Source organism: Eurypyga helias, unplaced genomic scaffold, assembly GCF_000690775.1.
Source record: "Eurypyga helias isolate BGI_N326 unplaced genomic scaffold, ASM69077v1 scaffold8536, whole genome shotgun sequence".
Lineage (NCBI taxonomy): Eukaryota > Metazoa > Chordata > Aves > Eurypygiformes > Eurypygidae > Eurypyga > Eurypyga helias.
In genome coordinates this window covers 4,388-24,000 of record NW_010258538.1, presented here as the reverse complement: position 1 = coordinate 24,000, position 19,613 = coordinate 4,388, and the positions used below count along the sequence as shown (strand labels likewise).

The 19,613-nt window shown below is 44.1% G+C and overlaps 1 protein-coding gene across 1 annotated transcript in view; it reads left to right on the top strand.

Annotated features, from left to right (window-relative positions):
- Positions 1 to 386: 386 nt before the first annotated feature.
- The window catches only part of ATL2 (atlastin GTPase 2), a gene marked incomplete at its 5' end in the record, with an annotated part of 23,434 nt that continues 4,207 nt past the window's right edge, over positions 387 to 19,613 (top strand). The window contains 10 exons of the mRNA XM_010154381.1: positions 387 to 667; positions 5,431 to 5,565; positions 8,211 to 8,315; positions 9,431 to 9,481; positions 11,999 to 12,055; positions 13,050 to 13,142; positions 13,420 to 13,558; positions 14,396 to 14,523; positions 16,630 to 16,686; positions 17,946 to 18,017. Coding sequence (XP_010152683.1) covers positions 387 to 667; positions 5,431 to 5,565; positions 8,211 to 8,315; positions 9,431 to 9,481; positions 11,999 to 12,055; positions 13,050 to 13,142; positions 13,420 to 13,558; positions 14,396 to 14,523; positions 16,630 to 16,686; positions 17,946 to 18,017 — 1,118 coding nt within the window. The remainder of the gene's footprint in view (positions 668 to 5,430; positions 5,566 to 8,210; positions 8,316 to 9,430; positions 9,482 to 11,998; positions 12,056 to 13,049; positions 13,143 to 13,419; positions 13,559 to 14,395; positions 14,524 to 16,629; positions 16,687 to 17,945; positions 18,018 to 19,613) is intronic.

The window sequence follows — 19,613 nt, the reverse complement described above, 5'->3', positions numbered from 1 at the left end:
GGACTTTTTGATCTTCTTTAGAGCTTATTTTAAACGAATCAAGTTTGTCCATATAAGAGAAATGCCCTTGATTTTTTTTTTTCTTTTTTCTTCTTAATGGAAGTTATACTTAAGAAACCTTTAAAAGGGATTTTGATGTTGAAAACCAGTTTTCTTTTGTGATTTCTTAAAGCACCGAGAATGCTGAAGATCTGGAACGTAGAGTATATGCAAAGCTGCTGAAAACAGACAGGGAACTGCTGTTGGTCTCATTGTCTGTACATGTGAATTCCCAAGAACATCACTTGCTGCTGGGAATGAAAGCCCAGCTCAAGGCTTCACTTCAAAGAAATGTGTAGTGCCCTAAGCTCTGACTTACTAATGTGTTGTAACCTGTCAATTTTCAGGTAAGCATTATGAGGACGAAGAGGAGGAGGATGCCCTACCTGACTCGGATGCCCTGCCAGACTCAGATGACGAAGTGGAGTTGGATAAGCCACGCCCCATCCAAATTGTTCTTGCTCATGAAGATGACCATAACTTTGAATTGGATGAAGAAGCATTGGAAAAAATCTTGCTTCAGGAACACATCAAAGATCTTAACATAGTAGTTGTGTCTGTAGCAGGAGCTTTCCGCAAAGGAAAATCTTTTCTGCTGGACTTCATGCTTAGATACATGTATAACAGGGTGAGTAATTTGGATTTTCCCTGCAGAGGAAAAGTTGTTTGGTATTTTAGTCACATACCTTTGTATTTGTTGACTTGAGCCCAAATACAGCAGGGCAAACTTCTCTTGCTTTTGGGAAAGGGGGGGTGGGGAAGCCAGCTACTCTGTTTCTGCTCTGAAGTGTGTTTAAATGATAGTTTTCCATTATAAATTTTCCTACAGTTATCAAGAGAACTTGTTGGTGTCCTGATGTAAGTGGGTATAAGAAGCACTTGAATGAGGGAGTGTTGTTGCCTTCTAGTTTAGCTTTGGGCAAGGGCTTATCCAAGAGGTGTCTTGGAGGCATCTTGCTTTGGCTTGATCTCCTGAAATCATATTGTAACATTACGTATTGTTGCATAGAAGAGTCTCATCAGGTAACTATTGGAGGACTAAATCTGCTTAAATCTAAGGTATGGCAAAAGGGAGAAAGTCTCCTGTTTGCTTAGAATGTGTCTCTGAGCAAAATCCAGGAACTCTAAAAATCCTTTTATCTCATTGGTATTAATGCCTGATCCAAAATTTAATTTCTTAGTTTGTAGGTTTTGGCTGGTGTTTTCTTGGTTCTGCTAAATTTGAACTGATACAGAGAAGGTGGGGTATGGCCTTCTGTGATACACACATCTGCCTGTCATCAGGTGTTGGTGTGTTTCTTGTAATCTGCACAGTGAATATTGACAATTCAGCATTTTGTTGCTTTTTGTTGCTCCATTTTTGTTGCTTTTTGAAGCTCCAAACAAAACAAAAACAAACGAACAAAAATGCAAACAAAACCGCAAAACCAAAATGCCCCACCCCAGAACTGGTTACTGTTTTATTTGGAGTTGGAATTCACAGCAGCAGAAACTAACCACGACTGCATCCTTAGCTTTGTGATAGCTGGCTTGATGAGAAATCCAGGTGAGCCATGCGGTTACAGGAAACACGGGAATATTGCGAAGAAGCTGTTGGTAGTTGGCAGATGAGGACTTCCTTTCTCTCGCTCCCAGTAGTGCCTGCTATTGAATTCGTCCCCCTGGTTTGCCAAGAGCTCTCTAAGAAAGACACTGAGGATATAATATGGTTGGAGGAATGCAGAGCAGCGGGCTGGTGCTCCTGACTTGTTTTAGCCTAGGGAGGAATAGACGTTTCATTGATAGAGCTGTTCCGTGGGTGGCCTTTTCTCTGCGTGTGCGTGTATAAAACCCTCTCTAGTGTCCTGTTTATTTTAGAAATGAACCAAAAAACCCACCCCAAACTTCTAAAAGTATAGCAGTCTGAGCTAGATGGTGGCAGGGTAGGGGTAGTGCTAGTTCCTTCCAAAAATGGAACTGGTGGGTTTTAAGCGATTAACTTTCAGGTTTTGAAATAAAATCCACAAAGCAAAATGGATTGAAATACTGTTTTAGCCTGTGTAATATCATGTGTGTCTGTTCCCTTTATTATGCAATCACTTTTTCCAGTTTTCTGTAGGTGTCCTTCGAAATACCATTTGTTTCACTTACACTGAAGATGAAGGCAGACCTGGCCATCTGGTGTAACAACTATCTCTTACCAAAAGCAGAGAGGTCTTGCTCTGCATGTGCTGCTTCTGGCCAAGCATTTGCATTTCGCAGCTGTAATGCTTGTGGGCCCTTAGCTGAGCTGATCCAACTCGAGGCATCTGAAGACACTGCACATTGCTGAATTGTTTTCCTGCCAGCTTTTTTTTGAAAGAGTTGGACAAGCATCAGAGCTGCTGCAAACTGATGGATGAGTGTTGGGGATAAGAGGAGATAAGTGCAACGCCTCCTCTTGTGAGAACTGCTGAATTCTATCAAGGCTGATGGTACCCTCTGTAGTTCCACAAGTTTTGGTGCAGGAGGGAGGCTTTGGTATAGTTTTGTAATACTCTTTAGTCTGATTGCTCCATTTTCAGTCAAGCTTAATCACAAGTGTGTATTTTCTGTGAACTAAGTATTGGATCCTGCACAAAATGTTAAAGCATCTGCATTCAACCTGTGTGCTAATCAAGCAATTTCAGAATTTCCTCCCCTGTGGATATTAACATGTGTGATGGAAAACTTGACAAGATACATCAGAATCTCATTTTCTTGTCTTAAACCAAGAGCTGGCTGTCATGTGAAAAGTTACCATTCTAAAAACCTCGCTTGTGCCAGTCGAAGTCACGGGTAGGATGTTGGCATGGCTGAGGTTGGTGGCTAACTTCAGGGAGGTAGGCATCTCGTTTCAAGGGCTGATATTCAGTGTTATGGTTGCTCATTTGAAACAGAATAGTCTGCCACAAAGCTCCAGCCGTTGTGTACTTGGAAAGCTGCTGCAAGGATCCTGTGATCTTTGTTGCAGTTTAAGCCTTATTAAGATTTTTGGCATAGTAACAGTAGTAAATTTAGATTTTTTAGAAGCTTTTTTTACAGGGGCATGACCACATTAGCTTGTATTAATCTGCAAGGTGCACTTTGTACTAACAGCACTGTACAAATAAAGCTGCGTTGGTCCTTACCTTAGTGTGCAGTATATTTAGAGAGGTTATCTTCTGGGTGACTGATAAGAAATTGTAGTGCAACTTCAGCTTGATTTCATGTGGGAACAAAGTCTTTTTCCTTATTCTGTCTCTTGAATATCCTTCAAGCCAGCTTGGTGGTTGGAGACTGTTAAAATATTGAGGTTTTTAACAAAGAACAGACAAAGGTAACAAGCTAGGAGTGCTTCAAATGTATGCAGAGGTCAGTCAGAGACAGGCAGAAGTACATCCTTCCACAAGATGAAGCAGCTTCAGATGAAGTTGCTCTGGTTAAGACACCAAAGTCTCGTGTGGGATGGATCACACGTGAAATCAAATGTGGTCATATCTAGTGCACACTGAGGGACTTGTCAAAAGATTTGTCTTGTTTTGGTCTGAATTGCCACAAATATGGAGAATTTCTGGACCAAACTTGGAAAAAGTATTCTTGTATAAATGACAAATACGTCATATTGTTGAATAATGTAACAAATTCTTTTTAAAAAGTGAAAAGCTACAGTTCAATGACATATACCTGTGAAATATGATGCAGCGTTGTGCAACTCTATCCTGGAGTGTACTGAAGCCCAAAGCAGGCCTGGTGCTTTGATTTCTAGAGTGGTCAGTGAATGCATAAGCATCTTCTAGGATAAAAAACTCTAGGGGAAAGCTGTTCAGGTTTTGCTTAGTCTCTGTGGTAGAAGTATATGTGAATAACAAAACAACAAAAAAAAAACCCCAAACAACCTACCTGTAAAGAGCTGTGGTTCTCTTCCCTTGAATGCCTGTGTTCATTTTCTGATTTTTTTTTTTTATTCTGTTCATCACATTTACTTTTTGCCATGTCTGATCCTAATAGAAGAGTTGATGGTGGGCACTTAGCACTGGGGAGAACACTGGTTCTGAACCCCTTGATTGCCTTTCCCTCTTCGTATGGCTTGCTCCGCATGCTGCTAACCATGAGGAACACGTGCAGGTTTGTTTTTTTTTTTTCCCCATCCCCCTTTAGAAAAGAAGCAATTTCACTTATTTGTAGTAAGTACTCCTGTTCTGTACAGCCCCTTGGTGCTTGTGCTGTTTTGAGACATGGCGTGAGCTCTCTTCTGAAAACTGCCGGTGCAGGGTCAGCGAGGTTAGAGATCATAGCGTGGTGAATTGAGAATTCTCCCCTCTGACCTTCTCAAAGAGCACACTTTCCTGGCTGGTCGTCTTCTCCGGGCACTCAGAGTCAAATTCATTAAATGTCTCTCTGTTCTGCCAGCGTGCTGTGTTCTAGCCTGGGAAATAAATGTTTTTCTCTAAGCCCTCTCATCAGTTGAACTATTGTCTGCCTGCCGCTACACTCTTGTAGGATTTCAGTGCACAGCAGGAAGACTGAAACTTCCTCAGACTGCCTGTTCATGCTCTTTTCTTGCCCAGTACATAAGATCTGTTTCTGGTAGATGGGCTCGTGTAATGGCTGGATTCTTCTGCGTGAGCCACTGCTCCATGTGTTGACTTTCTGTGAGGACGGAAAACTTTATTACAGTACTGTCAGCTAGTAGTGTTAGCTGCAAACTGTACTTGAGTCTGCCAGCCTTTCCCAAAGCAGGCAGTGTGCCAATAAAATTTTAACACGTGGACCGGTTGATTGACATATATCAAGCTCTCAATGTGACCTTTTCTCTTGAATCCTAATCACTTAGGAAAAAGTATTTTGTAACTGTGAGAAGATAGTTTTTTCTCGTCCTTGATGATTCTCTTTGGCTTCTGCAGGCTGGTGTTGGGAGGCTTGTGCTGGCCTCTGTTAGTACGGGGGCCTAGATGCTTAGCTAGTCTCAGCAGTTGAGTGTGGTGAGGGGGAAGGGAGAGGGTTAAATCAAGTCCACTTTTTCATTCCTGTAGTTAAAATACATGCTGTTTACAATGGTGTTAGAGCGGAGTCCTCTCCGCCGTAAGAGGAGAGCGTGAGTGTAAAGTGGAACTGATGGACAAAACTGAGCTGTTCTCATTAGCTCTGAGCGCTTGAGACTTGAAAGCTGTGCACACGTGCTCTTCAGTGACTGAGGAGTTGTGCAGCTGCCGAAATACAGCAAGCTCCAACGATATTTCTTTGTGGATGATCCTTGAAACACCAGAATGGCATTGTGTTTTAATGTTGTCTGGTGTTGTCAGTCTGCGCTGGGGAAAATGGGGGAATAATGTGGAAGTCGGCTAAAATACAGCATTAAAAAGAAAAAAAATCCTCCTTAGTTTTAAATGACTTTCTCCTCTTGTTTTGTAGACTTCTCCTTGCTGGATAGGTGGAAATACTGAGCCACTGACTGGGTTTACGTGGAGAGGTGGATGTGAACGGGAAACGACTGGCATTCAGATTTGGAGTGAAGTGTTTGTAATTGATAAACCCAATGGAACAAAGGTAAGTGCTTGACTTAAATAGGTGTTATGTAAGGAATTTTGCCTCTCTGTGTGTACGTTTTAACATCATGGGTTTCATAGCAGCGGTTCAAACTTTGGTTGCTTTCCATTGCATTCAGTAGCTGCATAACATATTTGGAAATATTATATCAGTTCAAATATGAATTTTACAGGGCAGTCAGGCCCAGTCAGCATGTGTTTATGAAATGGAGGTCCTGCTTTTGACATACCCAATCTCCTGCTATGACAAGGTGACCTGCTTAGTGGATGAGGGAAAGGCTGTGGATGTTGTCAGCCTAGACTTTCATAAAGCCTTTGACACCCTTTCCCACAGCATTCTCCTGGAGTAACTGGCTGCTCATGGCTTGGACAGGCATACTCTTCTCTTGGTAAGAAACTGTCTGGATGGCTGGACCCAGAGAGTTGTGGGGAACGGAGTTAAATCCAGCTGATGGCCGGTCACAAGAGGTGTTGCCCAGGGCTCAGTACTGGGGCCAGTTCTCTTCAACATCTTTACCAATGACCTGGACGGGGGGGATCGAGTGCCCCCTCAGTAAGTTTGCAAGCAACATTAAGCTGGGCAGGAGTGTTGATCTGAGGGAAGAAAGGCTCTGCAGAGGGATCTGGACAGGCTGGATCGATGGGCAGAGGCTGACTGTATGAGGTTCAACAAGGCCATGTGCTGGGCCCTGCACCTGGGCCACAACAATCCCCTGCAATGCTACAGGCTTGGGGCTGAGTGGCTGGAAAGCTGCTTGGCAGAAATGGACCTGGGGCTTTTGGTCAACAGTGGCTGAATATGAGCCAGCAGTGTGTGCCCAGGTGGCCGAGAAGGCCAATGGCATCCTGGCCAGCATCAGGAACAGTGTGGCCAGCAGGACCAGTCGGGGGACAAGACCCTTGGAGTCCTAGTGGACAACAGGATGACCACGAGCCAACAGTGTGCCCACGCGACCAAGAAGCCCAATGGCATCCTGGCCAGCATGAGGAACAGTGTGGCCAGCAGGACCAGGGCAGTGATTGTTTCCCTGTACTGGGTACTGGTGAGACCACACCTCGAATCTTGTGTTCAGTTTGGGGCCTCTCACAACATACAGACACTGAGGTGCTGAAGCGTGTCCAGAGAAGGGCAGCGGAGCTGGGGAAGGGTCTGGAGCACAAGTCCTGTGAGGAGGGGCTGAGGGAACAGGTGGGGGGGGGGTTCAACCTGGGTAATAGGAGGCTCAAGGGAGACCTTCCCACTCTCTACAGCTGCCTGAAGCGAGGCTACATAGAGGTGGGGTTGGTCTCTTCTCCCAAGTGACAAGCGATAGGACAAGAGGAAATGGCCTCAAGCTGTACCAGGGGAGCTTTAAATTGGATTTTAGGAAAAATTTCTTCAGGGAAAGGGTTGTCAGGCATTGGCTGCCCAGGGAAGGGGTGGGGTCACCATCCCTAGAGGGATTTAAAAAACATGTAGACATGGTTGAGTGTAGACTTGGCAGTGCCAGGTTATCAGTTGGACTCAATAATCTTAAAGGTCTTTTCCAACCTAAACAATTGTATGATTCCTTCAGGTTTTTAATTTTCAATCACTAACTATAGTCCCATTCTGAGAGTACTTTGTTTTGGCAAAGTCTACTCTGTGCAGGCTGATGGGTGGGTCATCCTGTGGATGTTGTAAAACTGTAATAGCTATAAACACCAGATAAAAACAAATGCTTTGATAAGAACATCTCTGTTACTGACCCTGTTTTTTGGGGTGATGAGTTCTAGAATGTGTTTTAGCTTGTAGCTGTGTTCCAGTGAAATGGAATCAGCTTCAGTGTCTGCAAGCTGGTCCTTCCATGTATTTTAACAGGCAGTCTGGTCGTGTATCTTGAGCTATTCATGTTCTCTGGAACTGTAAGCTCTTGGTTATTTAACTTACATGTTCCCTTTGTGCTTGCGAGGGAAACATCTGATGGCCAATTAGTATGGGATGCTCATCTATAAATAGTGGCTTAGGGGTGAGAAGGAAGTTCTATCAAATTTCATAGCTAACCAAACACTTCTCCAGCTAAAAATCAGTTAAGTTGTGAGGATCTGTTTGGGCTCTGGGGACAAATCACTCGCTTGTTCTTGCTTATCAGTCATCTCTAACTGCAAGAAAGTGAAGGGAATTGTAGCTCCCAAAGATAAGAATTGGACAGATAAGTTAATCATTAAAATAACTTCATTCCTTGTCATTCCGGCACACAATAGGTATCAATTACCTTGTTTTCTTCAGAAAATGATTATTTAAGATAGGTATATTTTTAGAAGTGACCATTTGACTTGTAGCTCTAATGAAATATGCTGGCTTGTCAGCCGAGACTGAAGTTTTTCCAGTGAATAAGGACTGTCTGTTACTCTGTGTTGTACCCCCGCTGGGGGGAAGGCTATTCCTGTGGGAGAGGATAACTAGTGTAGCAAAGCCAAGGACTTAAGGCTGATGACACGGCCCTCAGGTTGTTGCTTGCTCAGCTGTAGGTGCGTATAGATATGTGCGCAGGCAGCTGATGAGGTTTAAGAAGCGGGTATTGGGGCAGAAACTTGCACTACTTGAAATAGAATTTATCCCAGTGGGCTGGAGTTTGGATGCGTTAACAATTTGGTTAACTATTGCTGCTCTTTAAAACTCTCTAGGTTGCTGTACTACTCATGGATACCCAAGGTGCCTTTGATAGCCAATCCACTATCAAAGACTGTGCAACGGTTTTTGCTCTGAGCACCATGACGAGTTCTGTCCAGGTGAGAATACCTGTGCTGGAAAACAGTGACAGCTAGAGGAACCCTCTGTCCTGAAAATGCAAAGAACACCTCCCTAGCCACGCTTTCAAAGTTCACCTGCATATCTTCCCCCAGCTATCATTTTAAGCTTTCATACTTATGTCTTGGGTTTAGTGTAGTATACTACATAAGGTCCTCTGGAATCAGGCTTATCCAAGGCCAAGCTGAGTGAAGGTGCTGACTGAACTGGGGAATCCCCCCAAAAAATGTCAAAGCAGCGATTGCTTATGTACAGATGTATTACAGGATCTTCTGGAAGACTTTAGATTACAGTTTGGGGTGAAATTACACGCTGATCAGCTAAACGTAACAATTGCTGCTACTGTTAAACCTGACAATTCTCTTGTGCTGTGCCCATAACTACACTTAAGCTTGTGCCTTAAACGTGACAAAAGTGAGCAGGTATTTGAGGGGTGACAAGTGACCTCCTTCAGACATGCTACAACATGAAAATGACATGAGTTATTAACAGGAGAGCTCCACTTCTGCCCTGTGGGGTAGGTTTTGGTGGTTTTGTTTTGTTTCTGCGGTTAGGATAAGTTGTGGGTTATTGATGCATCTTTGAATTTACTCCTGTTTAGTATCCGTGCTGTTGAAATAGTCATAAGCTCCCTGGATAAAACCAGGTTTCTGTGGGAAGATTTGAAAGTTAAAAAACCTGGGGAACTAACTACCCATTTTTCTGTTGGAGATGTAGCTGCTGAATCACTGAATCCTCGAGCACTTGGACTTGAGGATGACAAACAGACATGCCCTTCTTAATCCTCCTGTCTCACACCTCTGTGGTGATTGGAAGCATTCAGGAGTCTACTCTGATTCCTTTATGGCTTTCTTCCTTGGAAAGAAGCTTTTTAAGCAGGATTAGGGTAGTCAGGAGTAGTTTTGTCCCTAGCACTTTGTGTAAGGACGTGACTTTTGTTTGAGATGCATTCTATGACACCTTTCTAGTTGCTGGCTTTTGGGAGATCAGACTTTTCTGGAGGGAGAAAAAATACTCAAGATACCTAAAAAGATATTACACAGATGTAAGATAATGGTTTCATGTTACACTGTAACTCTTCTGCTGTCTCTCGCAGGTATACAACTTGTCCCAGAATATTCAGGAAGATGACCTTCAACATTTGCAGGTAAGAATATGCTGGATTTATAGTAAGATGCTTCCGGACTGATAGTCTTGACATTGTTCTTGAAGTTGCTACTGATGTAACTGATTTGGGAGCTGCCTGCTGCTTAGAATTGTAGAAGGGTTTGGGTTGGAAGGGACCTTACAGACCACCTAGTTCCAACCCCCCTGCCATGGGCAGGGACACCTTCCACTAGACCAGGTTGCTCAAAGCCTCATCCAGCCTGGCCTTGAACACTTCCAGGGATGGGGCATCCACAGCTTCTCTGGGCAACCTGTGCCAGTGCCTCACCACCCTCTCCAGGAAGAATTTCTTCCTGATATCCAATCTAAACCTCCCCACTTTCAATTTAAACCCGTTCCCCCTTGTCCTGTCACTACAGGCCCTTGAAAAAGTCCCCCCCCAGCTTCCTTGTAGCCCCTTCAGGTACTGGAAGGTGCTATAAGGTCTCCCCGGGGCCTTCTCTTCTCCAGGCTGAACAAGCCCAACTCCCTCAGCCTTTCGTTATATAAAACATACTTCATATAAAGTATTGAAGCTGACCTGATGCTAAAACTAGTGCTGCCTATAACAACATTATTTGCACTAACTCCACAGTGCTGTGATGCTTCTGCTGTGCCAGTGCAAAGGCAAAATAGTACAGGCTTTTAATCTGGCTAAATTGTGCCTTTCTAAAGTCTGTTCTCTGTATGGTAAGCATTGAAATTCCTGAACACGTGAGAAAGGAAAATGATTTATGGTGAGAAAATTCCAGTGTTTCTCCTTTTTCCCTAAAATAAGAAAATGGATGGTATCTCATCCCCAATTTCTCAAGGTGTGAGGGAGCTTGGGTAAGGGCAGAAAGAATATCTTCTGCCTAGAAGCCTTGCCTAGTTTTTCAACTGCGAAACTTCTACAGAGTTTTATTTCTGCTTAGAAACTAAAGCAGGAAAGAGTTGTCTTCCCCTTACTGTAGGGTTTTCATCCTCTAATGGAATATTGTGGTCAAAGGCCACTGAGTTCTGGCTTCATGTGAATGGTGCAAGAACCTTATCTCCTTAACTTAAAACCTGCAGCTTTAAAGACTAGCTTGTGTATTAACAAACGCCTGCCTGTGCTCAGGCCGTGACCTTGTCACGGCTTAAAACTGTTTTACATGTCTCCTGATTGAAAGGACTTCTGTCTTGGTCAGTGCTGCAAAAGACCGGCTGCCAATACTGGAAGTAGAAGAGCACCAACTAAACATAGTCTTGTGATGCTGCTCTCAGTTAACAGAGTTCTACCACTGGTCCAACGCCCGTCCACCCCCCAGAAAAATCCCCAACCAAGCACTGCAAACAAAGAAAGCCTTAGCTAATTATTTAAAATCCAGGCTTTCCTCGTGACCTTGGTCCTTTGACAGCCCCAGTGCAATCTGAATAGAGCGATATGCAGGAGGGTGGGATTTGAGGGAAGGCAGGGAAGAGAAGTGTGATACATATAAGGAGTGGGTAGGGGACACCCCCCACATTTAAAGGTGGGGCAAGGAATTGAGGGCTGAGGGAAGGAAATTCTGAATTTCTGTTACAACAGGAATTTCTGTTGTTCTGAAATACAGTTAGTCTCTGGATGCCTTTTCCATGTGTCAGGGAAATGAATGGGATAGGGTGTTAGGATCAAAGGAGCCAGTCTCCTGTGGGTGCTTGGCCCCTTCAGAGCTGCTTTTGCTCAGGGTGACAAGGGCTTGAAAGTTAATTTGTGTTCATTAGTCTTGTACGTTCTCAGTTGCTTTTGTGATCAACACAGGGGGAACTGTCCTTTTAGTCGTGAAACTTATCCGATGTGTTCCAGGAGTTAGTTTTAATGCAGAAGAATAGTTGCCTGGTACTCGAGGTTACCGGTGTGTTTCCTTCATCTCGACCCCCGAGATCTGTAAGGGGGCTAGCATGGATTAGCACCTGGCAGTATTGACCCCTGATGGCACAGCCAGTGCAGTCCATAATTTCTGTTCTCCTGGGTTGGCTGGCCGGCTCAGTCCACTGAAGAACTGCTGGTGGTAGTGAAAGGAAGACAGCTGACACTTGCCTTTGTACTGGGAGGAAACAACAGTCGGGCTGAAACGTAGAGATCTGGGGAGCTGCTGAACTTGGCTTGTATTTAAATGCCTGATACGTTGGCTCTAGCCAAGTTCCTTGAGATTTCCAGGAGTAAATCTTTTGTGAGAAGTAAGGGGCAAATGTTAGGCAGGCTTACCTCCTTTGCTCAGGAAACAAGTGTTGGAAACTGGCTTGCTGAGAGAAGCAGCCAGGTTCTCTCTGAGAAGAGCCCACAGGCTGCCCACTTCAAGCTGCAGTGTGGTGACTGTTAGGGAATGACACGGTGGAAGTGGGGTCTCCTTCCTGGATGTTACTGAGGATTGGTGTGTTCATGAGGTGCGTTGGCCAGCCTCAACCCGTCGTAGGATTATAAGATTAAATGCTTTCTTTTCCAGTGACAGAATAGACTATTTTACAGTCGAAAAATGTTTTATATGTGGCACCCTTACACTTTTCTTTCTATTAGTTGTTTACAGAATATGGAAGACTAGCTATGGAAGAAATTTACCAAAAGCCATTTCAGGTAACTATATATGTTAAATGGATCTTAAGCAATTGAATGTGTATAAAATGAGCTCTGGATAATTTATGAAGAGAAATCAGTTGGGCTGAAGCTAGCCTGTTCTTTAAAAGACTGACTTTCCTTCCCTGTCACCACATTTCTTGGCAAAAACAATGGAAAAACGCTGAAGAGGATCACGTTTTGGGCAAGTATAGCTCTGCGTCCGAGTGACACGGCATGGAAGGAATGAAAGCGTCAAGTGATGTGGAGACGTTGGGGAGAAATTTCGTACTGCCTCGTTACTCTTTGAGATGTGGTTGGTCTTTGCTGGTGGTACACGGTTCTGCGTAAAGGTCGCGTGTGCTCTCAGAAATAGCGTTGAGGGAGGGCTGCGTCACATTTAATTTACTTGAAGCGTTACTGGCTTTGGTGTTAAAGTCTCAGAACTGCCGAGAGAAGGGTTTGAGGCTTGCTGTGTTTAGCGGAGACAGACTGAGATCTCTTCCATCCTGGAATATCCTCCTTAACCTATGAGGGTACTAGTCGACTGCTGTTAGTAGTGAGTTTTAAGACTTGTGTCACAAGAATATTCAGATGGCAGCTGTGAGTCCCCAGTGTTCTTGTGATTGGCCCAGGCAAGGTTCACGTCATCGGAGACAAGAGTAATGTCAGGGTTGGTTTGCTATCTTCAGCTGATGGAAAAGAGGACAGTGTAGTAATAATCCCTGTGGGACAGCAAAAGGCAAACCTGTGGAACAGGGAAGCTCTTTTTGAGACACTTGGGTACAGCCTTTCAGATAAAGAATGAATTGAATTGGTGCGGTTGGTGTGTGGGGTTGCTTGTGGGATTTTTTGCTTTCTAAACAAGCAGACATTTGCACCACAAACCTACAAGGCTACTTCACTGAGGGCAGACAGCTGAGAATTTTTTTTTACTTAGAATAACCACATGTGTGATAGAAGTTTAGACCTTAGGAATGATGCAAGCCATTCACTGCTGTTCTTCCTGTTGCAGACACTAATGTTCTTAATTAGAGATTGGAGTTATCCTTATGAACATGCATATGGCTTGGAAGGAGGAAAGAAGTTCCTAGAGAAAAGGTTGCAGGTGAGTTATCTCCAGTAGCCCTGGTGTGGTCTGACTTAAGTGACAACTTCCCATCAAGATGATGGCGCACGATGAGCTGACCCTTTATTAACACAAAGGACATTTGTGACATTCCCACTCCAGCGCAGAGTTCTGGGGTTTAGAGCTCCACATTTTTAGGTTCAGGAGTGAAAGCTTAAACACACTTTTGCTCTTACTGCTTTTAAGCTGGTACCTGATCTTAACTGCAGCACTGCAAAACTATTAGCAGTTCTTACTGCCTTGTTTTTTCCTCCAGGTAAAGCAAAACCAACACGAAGAGCTACAGAATGTAAGGAAGCATATTCACTCCTGTTTCAGTAATCTTGGCTGTTTCCTGTTGCCCCACCCTGGTCTTAAAGTTGCAACAAATCCAAATTTTGATGGGAGGCTGAATGGTAGGAAGCTTTCCATTGTGTTTTTCTTGATTCAGATCACTGAGTTGACGTTATTTTAGAATGGAATTTAAACACTGATATGGTTGGCTATTGAATTACTTGTTTAGAAAAAACGTAAGGGAAGCGACAGAATCTAGAAATGTGCACTGAGTGGTGTTTTCAGTGGTTTGAAGGAGAGGAGTTAAGCAGGTAGAGGGAATGGATGTCTTTTCTGTCTAGCTGTTGATTGTAATCTGATGACTTTAGAAATATACTTTAAGGTCATTAAATAAGGATTCTGAAGACAAACAAGGATTCCAGATTTCACAAAATTAAAGACTTTCTTAAAATTGAAAGGCTTTTCTGTAACAACTTGCTAAACCAAAGGTCAGAACTGGAATGACTTTAAAATAAAAGCTGTAGGTTTCCGCGCCTGCGGAATGAGAGGCAGTCAGGATTCCTCCAACTGCTTCTTGTCCCCCAACAGAGGGATGTATCAGAGTGGCAGAGGCTAAAAAAAGCCTGTCTGTGATAGCGGGATGCCAGCTACCTCTGTGCTGAGGACACAGACCTGTGGGATTATTGTTTAAGGCGTTGGTAACTGGGGAAATGCACTTTAAATATTACAAGGACTATGGAACCTAGTTCTTTGAGTTGGAAGTGAAAATTAAAGAGCAGGTAGAACTTAGGAGCTACATTATGTATTTAAGCCTTTACATATAGAAAAAAATGTGATCAAGAGTTGTGATGCTAAGCATTCTGAAGAGTCATAGGTTATCGTTGTTCCTTTAGGAAATGTAAGATTGAAAAGAAAACTAACCACTTTTTTTTTTCCTGCAATTGATTGAATTTTACTAGATATAGATGAGGATTTTAAGAAGGAACTGCGGAATTTGGTACCGTTACTGCTTGCCCCTGAAAATCTGGTAGAAAAAGAGATTAGTGGATCCAAGGTGACCTGTAGAGATCTTGTAGAATACTTCAAGGTAAGCAAACTCATACTAATTATTTCTGTTAATGGCTTAAAAGAAAATATTCTAATTTTGGGGCATGTTGTTCCCAGAGAAGATACGATATCTAGGCTGACACTTACTGATCAGCTCACTCTTTATTTTCATTTCATTAATCTGATTTTCCAGAACTGGCACACAACTTCCTAACAGTGTAGCTTTTCACAATTTTGCCAATAGTAGCTTGCTGTGTGTGGTGTTCTGTGTGGGTGTGTTTTTCCTTCCTTTGAAATCCTGATTTGTCTCGATATGTTGCCTTTGTTTTTTTTCTTTAAGAAAAAGAGGTCTCATGTAGATTGTACAGACAGACCAGCTTTTAAACTGCTAGGTCTGCAGTGAAACTTTCAGATACTCCCCTTCAGATTTTTAACATGCAAGGAAGATGCTTGTTATGTGCAGCACCACTGTATGCTCTGAGATATTTGTGTATGATACTTGCAGCTGTTAGACTCTTGAGCTGTTTTGGTCTCATGGTGACACCAGCAGAAATGTGATAACATAATCCCTGTATCACCAGGAATTGGTCTGGTGTGTGTGACTTTTTTTTTTTTTTTGAATTGGAATGACTTGGACAGTTGTTTTGGTAGGATAAAGTAGCACTCATTCCTAAAGGCATTAATTTTGCATTGCTGCTTTTGAGCATGTATGTTGAAGGTAGAACAGAGTTGGGTTGATGTTAAAAAAAGCAGCTGTGCAAGGGAGGAATCCAAGGAAAGAAGAGATGAATGATATGGGATGCTTCTGACAAACCCAAAATCAACACTCTGGAGCTCATACATTCAGTCTGTGTATTTACATGGATGCATGCTGCTTCTTGTTTCGCTTTCTGCTCCAGAAAGACCTGGTCCTGTACAGTGTAGGCAGTGTGCATTCACCAGCAGTTCAGAAAGGACTTCATGCTAGAAACCGAGTGTAAAACCTCCTCTGTTTAAAAAAACAGCTGCTTGCTTCACGTCCTGTATCCAGCCTGGCAGCAGTCATGCAGGGTGCTTGGGAAACACGGTGGTTATGTAACTAAAGAGGACTGCTCCCCTGGGACTCTGCATCTGAAGCCGAGATCGTGAAGTCCAAGCTGGAAACTGGAGGGCTTTTACTTGAAGGAAATAGCTACAGGAGCAAGGAGGGTGTCGAGGGAACAAAGTCCTGTATAACTATACATTTTTGTAGGTTGTCCTACAACCCGGAGCATTGGGTATATAGGCATCCTGCTAACCTTGTTCTCTCCTCCTTGCATCCTCAGAGCAGAGGCATGTAGACGAGCCCAAGCAGTAGTAGCATGAAGAACAACTGCCCAGCAGGGTCTGAGGGGCTGAGAGTGGCCTTGTCGGTGTAACTCGCACAGCGTGTCCAAAGCGCCGAAACGGCTACTGCTGCCCGCTGTGTCCCTGCCCCTAACCCCTAATCCCCAGGAGCTGTGCTGTGGGCCGGAAAAGAGGACGTGAAAGATGTGTTCTCTTCCAGCCTTCTGAAACCCTGGCGAAAGAAAGGGCGCCGGAGGATTGCTGGGGTGGGGCGCAGAAGGGTGGGCTGCCTGCTTGGCTTCCAGAAGTATTTTGGCAGCTCAGCTCTGTCTCTGTTAATTCTTTGATCTGGTTTTTTTTTTTTTTTTGCTCCCTTGAAGTGTGGGAGGAAGGGCGTATGGCGAGATGTAAGCACCGGTTCTCTCAGTACCAAAGCTGTGTTTGGACAGGCCTCCTGCCAGGAAGGCTGTGTGAGAGAGTTATCCTCACTCCCTGGTTTGGGGTGAAGATTCTCTGCCCAGCAAAGACCTCCTTAGGTGTTTGAGGGAGCAGAAACTTGCTGTCAAGCCTGTCACTTGTTAAGATAGTGCCCATGTCTCCTCAGGATACTCTGCTACCCTGCTAGGCCCCAGCCTCAAATGCAGAGGAAATTCAAGGGATTAAAACACTAGGGATAACTCTCTAAGAAAGCCAGACTTCTATGAAGAAATTTGCTTAATTGAATATTGAGCATTATTACAGAGAAATAACCTGTGAGTTCTGTCTTTTTAAATCATCTCTCCTCCTCAATTATAGATGTTTAGGATAAAGAAACCTTTTTTTTTTTCTTTCTCCCATTTAGGCTTATATTAAAATCTATCAAGGAGAGGAGCTACCTCATCCAAAATCTATGCTGCAGGTATGTTAGTTTTGTTGGAAATAATCCAACAGACAATGTGTACTTCTAAATTCTTGGCAGCTGAAGATCGTGACTGCTGTGGGTTTGAAGCTTCCACACACGGAGCTGTAGTTCTTGAGGAGCTGTGTCTTCTGAGGGCCATTAGAACTGTGTAGCCAGGGTACGCGTTTGGGTCTTCCTTCAGTTCCATCTACCAAACGTAGCAGGGGTGGATGTGGTCGGTTGGGGTTTTTTAGCTGCTTTGATTTCTAAGCATGTGTTTCCTGTAACTTGCTCTTTTGTCAGTATCTCAGACTGTATGCAAAGGGCTTTTAGCACCAGATGCAGCAGATGAAATGGAGAAGACGCACAGTAATGCAGCTGTTGCCGCTATCCTGCAGCGCTGGGCTGCTCTGTGTGGGTTTGCTAGGTCGGGTAACTGCGTTGAGGTTTCTCTTCTGGGTTGACCCAAAGAGGATGTAATCAGCTTTAAGCAACCTGAGCACAAGCTGGTTGTATAAACCTGTGTGGTGAATCCTTGAGTTGTTTGGGATGAGAAGCTTTCACCAAAGTCTGGGCTTTAGGGTCAGTTGTAACCGTTTCCTGTTTGTAAGACTTGGGTGTTTTTTTTAAGCTTCCTGCGTAAGTTCATGAAGATACGACTGTTCTTGGTGTTTTCTTACCCTTCAAGGAAGCAAATCTAAATTTAGACTTTTGGGGAGCTCAGAAACTCATCACAACGAAACAAAGGCTGCTCTCCTTTCCCCCGCTTGGCATGCCATGGCCGGGAGATGGAGAAGATGACATCTTGCAGCATTAGCTAGAATAACTGTCCCTCACGTGACGCAGGTTGAAAATGGTCTTAAATTCTGACACTGGGACTGCGCAGATATAATGTGTATATATAAGATATAATGTAGAAATAACACCAACTTGCTTCTTTCCTCACGGGTAGTGATGTGTCAGAAATAACATTTAATAAGTTTAGTGCTCCTTATTTGCTTATTAACAACAGAGCACTCGGAAGAGATGGCTCGTGGCGAAAAAGCCTGCAGAGGCACACAGGAGTCTGCCTGCAGCTGTGCGAGAAAGCTGAAGCCGGCATTCTCCTAGTCAGTAATGTGTGTTAATGCGCATCACTAACCTTCCCTTGGTTTTCTGGGGCACTTTCCTGGCGATCCGCAGCTTTGGGCGTGTTGGGGGTATGTTGGGCGGTGTAACTGCACGTATGTAACTGGCTGGTAACGCTGTGATCATGCACGGTACTCAATGTTTTCCAGGCAACAGCCGAGGCAAACAATCTTGCTGCTGTGGCAGGAGCAAAAGACTTGTACAGTAAAGGCATGGAGCAGGTACGATGACACAACTATTTCTAACTGCCAACACATGAATACAGGCCTTCCGTTCTCATGCCGCGCTCGGTGTTGGTTGGGAGCACGTTAGCAGGGAAGAGTCGCTTAGGGCCGGTACTCCTGTGTGTTCTGCGCTCTGCTCGGAGCTTGGATGTCTGATGCAGTGATACCAGGATTCTTGGAGACAGAAATTGCTGGGGAGGTATGGGAATGGGTGTGTTTGTCAGACGCCACCTGCTAGTTCCCCCTGTTGCTCCTGCAGGCATCTTAAAAGCCTGTGAATGAAATGGGCAAACAGGTGAGGAGACCCTTGGTGGCCCAGGGTCGCATAAGAGTGGAGTTCTAGTATTCTAGTCTCATGCTTCTGAACTGTGGTCATTCACTAGCTGTAAAATGCAAGGATTAAAATGATTCTAAACTTTTTAAAAAGAAACACCCTTGAAATGAAAGATTGTCTTTAAAAGCTGTTTATATAATTTCCTACTGTCGTTTTTTCTTGAAGGCAGTGACTCCACTTCAAGCTGAATCTCTGGGTGGACTTTGTACTTCAACATAGCGTTATGCAAGGTTTTGCATAATACAGAAAACAGTTACGCATCTCCTAAAGCTTAACAGGACTGTGCCTGTTGTGAAACTCTGCAGCTGGAAAAGACCAGTAGGCGTGATAACCCGCTACAAACAGCTCCCCGTTAACTAGGCTAATTCTGGTCTTAATCGCTGAAGTAGCTTTCCGTTTTGACATGAGAGAGAGACCTAATGCTGGTTGGCAGACTAGCCAGTTCCAGTTGTTAGCAGGCTGTTCTGAGAATGCTGTGCTGGTGTAGAGGGCCTCCTTTGTTTGTTTCTGCTTTGGAAAATCTCTTGAAATAGTAAATGGGTTGTTTATAATAAATGCCAAGTCTCCCTTCCTACCTTGAATCTTCAGTGGCTGTTGAGGCACTGTAGTTGTACTACTTGGGGCAAGGAATAAACAGGAGCAGATGTGCTCTGAAACAGACTTGGTTTCCATAGTAATGTTCCCCAGTACTGCGTATTTTTATGTCGCTGCAGAGGTACACACAAGTGTCTTGGCTTGTTTTTATCCAGATGTCTCAGATGATGTTCTTAATGTGACACAGCCCTGAAACTCCTATTTTTAGGAACAGAAGCGAGAACTCTTTGAATTTGACTGGATTGTGTAAAGATAGTTCTTACTGTGGCTTCTGAGTTCTGGTGAACCAAAGCCCTTCGTGGCTGAGTGTGCGTAACCAAAGTACTGTCCCCCAGTGACCTCAACTGCAGGGAACAACAGGCGCAGTCGCACGGTGTAAGAACACAGTGGCAGTTACTTGTGTGGCCGTCTTGGTGCACCAGCAGCGCTCGGTGTTTAACCCTCTGGGCAGTGAGAAAGGACCATTTTGGAGGATAAGACTAGTCACCGTTTTCCAGAGTTCTGCCAGACGTGGAAGACTCCAGTATGGAAAAAGCAGAAGGGTGCGTGCTAAACTTGAGCAAGGGGCAGAGTGGGGGTGTCTGGATCCCAACTGTGAGGTTGGCCTGGAAGGTAGCCAGTGAAGCCATGTGGCTTGTGAGGCAGCAGGAGGGATGCTGTACTCC